At 49.0% G+C, this 10,603-nt stretch overlaps 2 protein-coding genes across 2 annotated transcripts; one reads left to right on the top strand and one right to left on the bottom strand.

Annotated features, from left to right (window-relative positions):
* Positions 1-6,587: 6,587 nt before the first annotated feature.
* Positions 6,588-8,688, bottom strand: PtA15_6A310 (uncharacterized protein; the record flags this gene model as incomplete). Its single annotated transcript, XM_053170003.1, has 8 exons — positions 6,588-6,969; positions 7,041-7,182; positions 7,260-7,452; positions 7,517-7,662; positions 7,762-7,937; positions 8,021-8,164; positions 8,248-8,344; positions 8,424-8,688. The coding sequence occupies 8 exons, from the start codon at positions 8,686-8,688 to the stop codon at positions 6,588-6,590; spliced, it is 1,545 nt and encodes a 514-aa protein (XP_053021237.1).
* A 535-nt stretch (positions 8,689-9,223) lies between these two features.
* On the top strand, positions 9,224-10,265 carry PtA15_6A309 (uncharacterized protein; the record flags this gene model as incomplete). Its single annotated transcript, XM_053170001.1, has 4 exons — positions 9,224-9,465; positions 9,540-9,690; positions 9,773-9,869; positions 9,952-10,265. 4 exons carry the CDS (start codon positions 9,224-9,226, stop codon positions 10,263-10,265), a joined length of 804 nt encoding a protein of 267 aa, XP_053021236.1.
* Positions 10,266-10,603: the final 338 nt, after the last annotated feature.

Below are 10,603 nucleotides of genomic sequence, written 5' to 3'. Positions count from 1 at the left end.
ACTCTGGGTAACGTCGGTGGTCTCCCTCATCATCTGGTGGGTTACGCCGATGCCAGCTATGCTTTGGGAACGGAGGCGTCATTGTTTGCCGGCAGTCTCATCCAACACAATGGCGTCATCGGATGGCGTTGCCAGAAGCAAGACAATGATGCTCCCTCTATGTCTACAACGGAGGCGGAGTACCAGGCTTGCTCAGCGGCCGGTCAAGACCGAAGGTGGGCACAACAACTCCTTGACGAAGTGTATCCAATCCTCCAAATCAGTCCCTCTCCAGTACGACTGTACTGTGACAATCAAGGCGCGCTGGCCTTGCTGAAAGACGGCATCTATCAACACCGCACTAGGCACGTCAATGTCAGACACCATTGGCTGCGTTACCACATCAACAAAGCCGGCAATTTTGAAGTTCATTACGTCCCCACAAAGAACAATCTGGCGGACTTTCTCACCAAGCCGCTTGCTCCAAAGACGAATCGGGCGGCGCTCTCTCAGCCAATGCTTAGGAACATCAAACTCATCGGGATTTCCTCTGCCTAGTGAGCAGGGGGGGCTGTGGCGATGCAGGCCGGAAAAGGGGGTACTTGGTTGACTGCGGCGAGGCGTGTGAGAGCATGGAACCGGTCCAACCTTGTTTGTCATCAGATTAGGTTTATATCTGTTGTATCTAGTCTAGTACAGTGTTGTACCGTTTTCCTCTTTCTTCTTTTCCTCACTCACCTTCTTTCGCATCATCCTTCCTTGCACCTCAATAGGTGCATAGTGTTTCTCTCCTCTCTCTGTTCATTGTCGGCCTCCCATTATTGGTCTCCTAGCTCACTGCGCTCCTCTGGTGTTTCTCAGGTATCAATCCTTGTTTCTCTTTCTCCTGAGCTTGTTCTTTTTTTTCCGTCCTTTCTCTTTTCTTTTGCTCACTATGCAATATGACACTCACCTTCTTTCGCATCATCCTTCCTTGCACCTCAATAGGTGCATAGTGTTTTTCTCCTCTCTCCGTTCATCGTTGGCCTCCCATTATCGGTCTCCTAGCTCACTGCGCTCTTCTGGTGTTTCTCAGGTGCATAGTGTTTCTCTCCTCTCTCCGTTCATCATCGGCCTCCCATTATTGGTCTCCTAGCTCACTGCGCTCCTCTGGTGTTTCTCAGGACCCACCTCACCAAAAGGGTGGTCTACCACAGACTCGACCAGGTCTGGGCAAAGAAAGGCTGCTCCGAAATCACTGGTCATTCCTTCAGAGTCGGCGGTGCGTCTTTACGGTATGCCATCGGAGTACCCACAAATGAAATTTGCAGACTAGGCCGCTGGATTTCTGACTGCTACAAACTATACCTAAGAGAATACTCCAAGGACGACCTAGCAGGGACCCTGAAGCTATTGTCAGAACTAGAGGCCTCCTGGTCACGCACTTGAACCAAGAAACAAGTAATCAACCCATTGCTTCCTTCGATTTATTCCCCGTGGGAATAACCACTGTGGTAACGGGAACCAGAAGCGTCGGTGCGGGGCTCGAGACGACCTAGTTCCGAGTTATGGGTCTTGCACCAACCCTGGCACACTCTGGTGTGCGCTTCTAATCCAGGAGTGCTATAGCGCGCCCTAACACCTGGGGCCTCCAGGAGCAAGATTTGGCCTTAACTATGTGGCTCTGCGGCGTCTCTCTCCCGGGCACCGGGTTCAGGGCTAGGCTTACAGCCAAGCATTCGCGCCTCCTTTACCCTAACCCACACACGGTAGTCTTGGAGAACCGGCCTTAAGGGGCTCGGTTCTCGGGATAGCCTAGGTGACCCTCGGTCACTGAACATGTCTAGAAGCGACACTCGTGCGCTGAATCTTATCAAGTGTATTAATGCTCATGTATTTGTGAAATGTATGATGTCACTAGTCCTAATAAAACCGGAGCGCACCCGTGTGTGACTCCCGCGCCTTGACCCTACTCCCTCGAGTAGGTGTTTGGATATTCTTGTTGCAAGACTTTTTGGGTCGTGCTTAATTTGCACGCCATGTTTTTGGTGTGCATGGGTGGGTGCGCCAAGAAATTGGAGTCCATAGCCCGATAACGCCAATTTCTTGGTGTGCCGGGCCGTGTACGCCAGTACTTATGGCGTACGGGGCCTGGCACTACAAGTTTCCCGAAAAAATTGGCGTACGGGCCTGAGGATGCCAAAAACTGGGGCGTGCAAGTAATCGGTACGCCTACCCTTTGGGCGTGTGGATTTGTCGCACGCTCATTAGATGGGCGCCCACGCCGTTTCACAACCCCCCCCCCCATGTTTTTCTTGGCGAGCTGGGCAAACCGAGCTTGCCGAGAGTGGTCTTCCTGCCAATCTGGTCAATGTCCAGCTCGCCAGGAACATACCTCTTGACTCTGGCTTGCCGGGAGGAATAAGTACCACTCGGCGAGCTAGACAGCTTTGACAAGCTCATCAAGCAGCGAGCTGGTCAAATCCGAGCTCACCGAGCAATTAACATTCCTCTCACCGAGCTAGATTTGTTTCAGCTCGCTAGGAGGTGACATTTCTGTTGACAAGATGAATTTCAACCAGCTCGCCGAGAAGAATACATACCTCTCGGCGAGCTGGACTTTGATCAGCTCGCCGCAAAAAATACTCACGGTGAGCTGGTCAAATTTCTAGCTCGCTGAGAGCTCTCGGTGATGTCAGAAACCAAAATAGCTGTGCACTATGGGAATTGAACCCATGACTCCAAACTTCATGAGTGTTGCTTTAACCACTTATAAGCTAAGTGCACTGATGCATGCTGGGCTCATTTAGTCTAGACATTATCCGCCGTTATGCTTGTATGTAATCCTGGGATGAAAAGTCTTATTGACATTGCTTATCACTATATCAGGACCATCAAGTCTAACAAAGAGTGGGTGCCAGAATGCTTAGAGCAGGAATGGAATATAACACCCCCCCTTGCTCTATGCAGAGTGCATACATAGCTTTTACAACTACAAGGTTCAGTCATCTTTGAGATCTTTTTCCACCTTTTGGGGTGCGCTTATTAAGCTGAAGACTCTCGCTACCATGTCAGAAACCAAAATAGATGTGCACTATGGGAATTGAACCCATGGCTCCAAACTTCATGAGTGTTGCTTTAACCACTAATTAGCTAAGTGCGCTGATGCATGCTGGACTCATTTAGTCTAGACATTATCCGCCGTTATGCTTGTATGTAATCCTGGGATGAAAAGTCTTATTGACATTGCTTATCACTATATCAGGACCATCAAGTCTAACAAAGAGTGGGTGTCAGAATGCTTAGAGCAGGAATGGAATATAACAGGTGACCTGGGTATGATTATGTGCCAGCGCGCCGTGGTGTGCTTCCTCCAAGCGAGGAACACCTCTCCAGCTTGCCAAGAGCTCTGGGCGAGCTGGATTTATACCAGCGTGCCGGCAGTTGGGCACGCCAATATTTTTGGCGTGCCCAGCTGGTATACGCCAGGTTTCTTGGGGAATTGGCCTTCCCGGTCCCGTACGCCTGCAGGCTTGGCGCACGGGACTGGGAATGCTGGGTTTCTTGGAGTATATGTCACTTTACGCCAAACACAGATGGCGTACACACCTGTGCACGCATTCTTTGGCGTGACCCAGACTTTTTTGGTCAAACCAGAGAGCTTTCCTCCAGTTTGTCCTAAAAGTCTTTCCAGGCTTCTTGGGAGTGCAAAAACAGAAATGGGTTATATGTGTATGCCTCTGTGAATTGATACAGTTCTATTTCTACATATATTTACACAAATGATTTTACAGAAAGACTCGGTGAAGCAACCAGCAAAATGAAAAAAAAACATCCTCTTTTCATTCAAGGAAGAAGAAAGAGTAAGAATTGTACTGAAAACAAAAGCAATGTCCATCCCACTTGGGATGTTTTTGGCCGAATAATTATCAGTGGGATAACTTTCGGTATCGCCGTCGGGACGGACTGGCTGCAAGTATTCGGGCATCAGGACCAATACAAATAGGGGAAAAATCTTCGAGATGCTATAAAGATGTTATCAAGGGAATACAGAATTCAGCATTTTATCCTCCCTTTGGTGTTGCAGGGTGCAGTGAAGTGACGAGTAAATTTTACTTGGACAAACATAAGTTTTGGGTTTACTGGCCGTGGCAGTTCCTGGTTCACAACAGCGGTAGCCCTCTGCTGGCTTATTCTTAATAATGGTATTGATACATGAAAACAGCCCATTGGTTAAGGTCGCGGGTAGGACTAGATAATAGAATAAAGGAACAAATAATATTAATCACTTCACAATCCACAAGAGTTCCAGTCATCAACTACGCAGTAATTGCATGGTAAGAAGGACTTACGGTCATAGCCATCAGACTCCCTTCCGATGAAGCAAGTGCCCTGTTCATATCCGCTCAAACTACATTTGAACAATATCGTAGGATCTTTGCCGGAATTCCCATCAATGGCACTGCTGCCTTGATCCGAAATGGCCAGGATTAAGGCTACAAGCAAGGTGATTGTGACCTTCATTTTTGGAATTATCAGATGATTGCGGTTGATTGTTCAAAGTAATTCTGGTACAGGGCTTTTTTAATGATTCTAGAAATTTGTTTGTGATATTGATGGATGGCGAGTGGAGATAAGTGGGATGACAACATGGAATCTTGCCTTGGGTCGTCATTTTATAGCCGTGAAAAGTAAAAGAATTCAAACAACTAAAATAATAATTTCTCCGTTAAACTAGTTGTATTTACAAACTAATAGTTAAGTAAGAAAGAGTTCGGACAGAAGTGTTTACCTAAAAGCAACACTGGAGGATGCTTGCTTAGGGACCTTCTGTCCGGTTGCTTGGTTCTGGGTCTGGTACCGTCAATCGTGAGATCGGGGTCTGTCTGAACTTGGATACAAGACGAGACAGGGACCAATCAGCGTAGCAGCTTGGTCTTGTCCTGTCGGAACGGGTGGTATTGCTGTGAGTCTGTTTGTTGTGCGCGCAACGTTCTGAGTCAGTTTCTCTTCTGTCTCTTTGTTCTGTATTGGATCTGTTTCTTCTGCTTACCGGGTGCTTGCACCTCCGATAGTCTTACGAGTGAGTCTTGTTTCTTTCTGGGTCCGAGTCGATCCGCAAGAGTTCTGTAGTAGAAAATGTAAGATCTAGTCAGCCTTATTTCTAAGTCTTCTATGATCTAGCTCTTGGGACGTACAAGGTTGGTCTTTCTTGTTTGTTTGGCTGGGCTTTGACCTGTGCGGTCTTGCTGGTTGATCCTCGGCTGCGATCGTCAAAGCGATGTTCGTCAGCTTGTGGTCTGGGGCTTTGTACTGCGAAAGGGGCTTAATCAGCTTACCTTTCTTAGCAGCTGGGCTTATTCTGGTTGCGAGCTTCCTTGCGGAATGCTGGCGTCTGGGGTTAACCGCGCGAGCTTCCTTGCGGGTAGCTGCGGGTGGGGGTCTGGGTCCATAATCCTACAAAAAGCACCGCCACGCAGACGGTTGGGCTCTGCCAGTCGAAAGGCAGCAACGGACCCAAAACAACGCACATCATACCCTGCGGATGAACTTTGAGATCGAAGATTCATTTCATCCCTGCGGCGGCAGTGGCATGCCCCAGCGTCGGTTCTCCCCGAGACCGACCAAGCATCACAACAGAAACGAGAGGTGTTTTGGGTGCTGCCCCCGGGACGGCGGTGAAGCACATGAACCATTGCTTGCCAACTGTCAAAGAGTTGTCTCCTAAATTGTGACAATATCCAAGCGCCCGACAGAAAATATTAATCAGGGCAGTGTGGTATCGACCTTGGTCACCCGGGTCCGGTGGACCACAGCCAGTCACCTGATCTATCATGACATGGACAGCGGCGGTAGTCACATATATGGAGAAGCGGTGTCAAACTCTGACACGATGCCTCTCAATTCCTCCAGTGTTCAGTTCCCCTAAAGTTGTTGTGAAACCGAAGAAGTAATGGCTGCTCAGTCTCGGCGAGAGTCCCGTGGGCGTTGTTGCTCAGTCTATGATGCATCACGATTCAAGAGGCGTTTAGTCCAGATATGAGAAATTTCACAAAACTTTGAGTAATTGGGGCTACCTAATGACTATAATTGGTGGATGGAAGTAGGAGTAGTTGAAAATGTTGTCATCACTGAATGGCTCAACGAATTCATGCCCCTTTGTCATGGCAGGGGGTCACTACCTCAACTTTCATCCCTTGAAGACAATGGCGAGGGAAGGAACCATTTTGGGGTTTCTCCCGAGTGAACAGTAGGTAAAGAGCCTATCTGTCAAAATTCAACCCCCCATAATCCATGTTTCTCTGCGTAGATTAAAGTCACAATGGTGCCTATCTATGTACAAAGAAGTCAAACGGGGAAATCATGTACACAAGTTGCTTGATTCTCTTTGCCAGTTTTAAACTCAGCTATGTATGCATATGCTAGATATATGTCTACCAATCAGCCCAGCATCGTGGGGTTTTCAGGATGATACTGAGCTGGCGGGTGGGGGGGTTAAGTGATAAACCACATCGGTGCCTACGGAACCAAGATCGAGCCTATTGGAGCATGGGGAAGTATCATAAGGAACCCCTGCACTCGTAAAGTTGACATAATGGGATCAAGTTATTAGATTTAACTCGGAAATGCTATTTGACCTGCTCGAACACCGATGCAAGATGAAGAAGTATGGGCTCAGCACCCCATTGCCCGATGATCTGAACGCCGACCGGCCAAGGTATAGTTTCGGCGGGCTTGGGCGGGTTGACTGGAATGGTCATTGCAGGAAGGCCGGCCAAGCTAGCGGGTACGAGTAGCTGGTCTTGGCTCCAGCTTTCGACACTCCGTTTCGAATCATCCAGTGGAGGCGCGGTACCCAGAGTGGCAGGCGTGAGCAAGACATCCACCCCGGTTGATGAGACCGATCCCTCACCCGTCGAGAGCACGTTGGGCATGCGGAATGTGCGTTCGAATTCTGTTCGCACCTGGAGCCGGACCTTTTGAGCTTGAATGAAGTAATTCTTCATTCCACTGTTATCAACCATGGCAGTGTTGAAAAATCAGCTGACAAGTATTTTGATCACGGATAGGAAGAGATTGACCTAGCGGAGAGGGCGTATGTTCCCAGAAGTAATCTCCGTTTGACTTCATCCCCCAAAGATTCTGTCCTTGTGGTCGAGTAGAGATTTCGAGCGACAGATAAACTATGTGTACGGGAAGGGCGATCCACAAGACTTCGACGACCTGCACATAGATGAACATAAGATTGCTCAGCTGAAAGATCGGGAGACTTCTGATTAGTTGATCTGGGGGAATCTGACCGTAGTGTAATCCAGAATACCGAGCGAGATTGCTACTGGCCTCGGCACTAGCAATCACATAATATGCTCCGAGGCAGTTCGCAGTGGACGGCAAGGAGATCGAAACAAACTGAGCACCACGTTCTTTGAGGAAGTCAACTGTGGCTCTGAAAGCGCTGAGAACATCATCCGAGATATCAGAAGTGAAGTATTCCTGCTTCCAAAAATATCCTTCAGCCTCAGTTAATAATGGAGAAAAAGGTGATTTGAAAACTGACAATCGGCACGCCGACACGTATATTAGAAAGGTCTCCAGACTCCTGAGCGAAACGCGCTTGCCAAAGACGATTGAGCTCGTTAGATTTTAGACGATATTTCACGGGAATGGACGTTAGGTCACGACGATCGAAGCCATTTAGACAAGCTATGGTGTAAGCGAGACCAGCGACGAAAGAGTCTGCTAAGTTTTCTGCTGGAAAGCCGTTCATTACCAGGGAAAGAGACCATACAAACGGAAACGCACAAAATGTCTTACGAATGTGATCGGCTGACCGGGCTAGAATGCCAACGGTGTCCAGACTAGTGGAGTACTGAATCATACCGAACCTTGAGATAAGCCCGTAGGAGGGTTTGAGGCCGAGGAGACCGCAATGGGCGGCAGGAAGACGGATCGAGCCTCCAGTATCGGATCCGATCCCACTGGGTGGAGGTTTGGAGGAATGATGGATTGATTGTCTAAATACTCCATTCCTTCACCGTATGAGAACATACACCGACTCAACATGTCGCATAAACCTGCGGCCACGGCAGCAGCTGAACCTCCCGAACTACCACCGGCCGAGCGGGACTCGATCATGGCTTGTCGTTCCGGACAGAATCCATGCGGATTGACGACCGGCCCATGTTGTGAAAACGTACTCGCAGACCTGTGGCGTACACGAATAAGATAGATACAGCGATTTGAATTCGAGTCGGGTTTTGAGCATAGCTACCTTTGTATCATACATACCCCATAGAAAACTCGTCCATGTTCGTCTTCCCTACGATCCTGGCGCCATGTCGACGCAGTTGTGAGACGACGTGGGCATCGTAGGGGGGCTTAAAGTCTGGCAGAAAACCAAGATTCCGAACGGCTTTAGTATTCGGATCATCAAAGGATGGATGATGCTAGTGGGGCTAATTTACCTTCCAATGCAGCACTGGCACAGTTGGTCACCGAGCCACGTGTACAGAAAATATCCTTGATCGCGACGGTCAGACCTGCAAGCTCGGGGTCTGGATGCTCCACGGGATCGCTGGCAGCCAGCAGGGGATCAAGCCGAGTGATGAACGCATTGGATGCTTGTTGGATCGTCTCCGGAATGCCGGTTGCCTCGGTTCCGAAGCAACTCTTGAGCCGAGAGGATGCCCGGGAGAGAAGGGCCTTCCTGGCGAGAGTCCGTGTGCCCATTTCGGCGAGTTCCTGGCAAGTTCTCCCCGGCTGTGTTGCTTGTCAGGTTGCAGCTCAAAATAATTCACCCTCCATAGACCCTCCCCAAGTCCCCTTGAGGCTTGAACTTCCCAGCATGCTTCTCAAACTAACTTAACTAAGTCCCTCTGTTTGTGGAGGGGGGACGCCGTCCCGCAGGGACCCTCCGACCTCCTTCGGAGGTCGCTTCGCTCCCCCGAGGAGGGAATTAGCTAAGTTAGCTTCTCAAACTACCGCAACCTCGGAACCAATTCTCTGCACCGGATCACCATCGGATTCTAACTCAGAATCCGCTGAGCTCTGAATACTGGCGCGCTTACGCGAACGCCGCCACAGTCCTTGGAGCGGCTTCGGTGCGCCGAGCGGCCTCTTTTTGTTTCTGCCGTCGTTTTGGTCGGCCCCTATCCAAAACTATCCGGCGCGGTTCCTCCTGACGCCGTCTCCATAGATTAGTAGTACTCCATACTCTCTTGATCTAATCATTCATCCAAACTAACAGCGCCTTGAAATTCGAACCATGTCAAGAATCTACGAACTTTCAGCGGACGATGTCGATGATTTCGACTTCCCTCTCGAGGCCAGCTCATCGAATATGCCCGGAAGCTCAAGCGGACCGAGTACGTTGCCAAACATGGCCGGAATGCCAGGAATGCCACAAAACATCCCGGGACTTTCGAACATGCTGGCAGGGATGATGGGCGCTGGAATGGGTCCGGAGCCGCCGATGAAGAAAGATGTCAATCGTTCGAGAACGAAAAAGTGAAGATGTCGCGCTTCTTCCCTTCGATCAATTGATTACGTGACGTTGACTGTCCCGGACTTTGGCTTTTCAGATGGGAAACTATCTACCCCCGCTATCTTGACTCCAAAGCTCCCTGTAAAACCGGTGGAAGACGTGTCGCCTTAAAGTACTCCCTACGCTGGCCGCTTGCTCAACTCATCCAACACGCCTGCACACAGATCGGTCTACCTTGTGAGCTAGAAGTAAGTATACATCTTGCATATGTGAACAATGCATGGGTTTAATCATTTTTGGTCAAGCGAGCTCATCTCTACTTGATTGCAGAACGATAAAGTCCATCCAGCAGACTGGCAAAATCCTGGACGAGTTAAGGTATTAATCAAAAGAAACAACAAGCCCATTGACCCTTCAATCCCAAACAGTTAGCTCAACCTTTTCACTCTTCCCAAATGTTTCCAACGTCAGAACTGGAGCTTAATTTTTTGTGTCCTTAAACGTTCTAGAATACGCTTTACTATGTAAAATCGGATCACTCCTGAGACCTCTAGAAACCATCCGACTGAAGTTACCTCCACCTACGGCTAAAGATCGAAACTCGACCCCACTTCCTAATATCAACCTGCGCCTGCCATATAATTCACCAGCAGTATCCCATGGATTTCTAGCGATGGCTGAAACGGAGGCGCAGAAACCCACCGACCCATCTGTCCCCGCTATCGAGGAAGCACCGGGTGGCAAGAACAAGGCAACCAAGGCGTCTGCCGAGACCAAGAAGAATGTCAAAGCTACACCAAAGAAAAAGAAGGGCAAGAAATGATGATCTAATCTGTTGAACGTTCAGCGGGAACAGATGTCGATTCAAAAAAAATGGACGGCCCTCATCGTTACAGAAATCTTGTTGTAGAATAACCATGTCTGTTTTTTTCCTCGCACCGAGGTGAAAAAACTTGAATTGCAATTGCAAGGTTGTTTTGAGAAGCATACGAATACTATATGCTTCGAGCGCATAACTCACTGAAGAAATCCAGCTTCAGATCTGATGAGCCACCTAGCATCATCAGCCACATGGCTTCACGGTCACTGAATCCACCGAAATTTGCTTCAGCTAGTCATCTCATACTCGATCGGCCCGTCTTGGTGTGCATATGACTCAAA

The sequence above is a fragment of the Puccinia triticina genome, chromosome 6A, assembly GCF_026914185.1.
Source record: "Puccinia triticina chromosome 6A, complete sequence".
In the NCBI taxonomy this organism is placed as follows: Eukaryota; Fungi; Basidiomycota; class Pucciniomycetes; order Pucciniales; family Pucciniaceae; genus Puccinia; species Puccinia triticina.
This window is presented reverse-complemented; position numbering and strand designations above follow the sequence as displayed.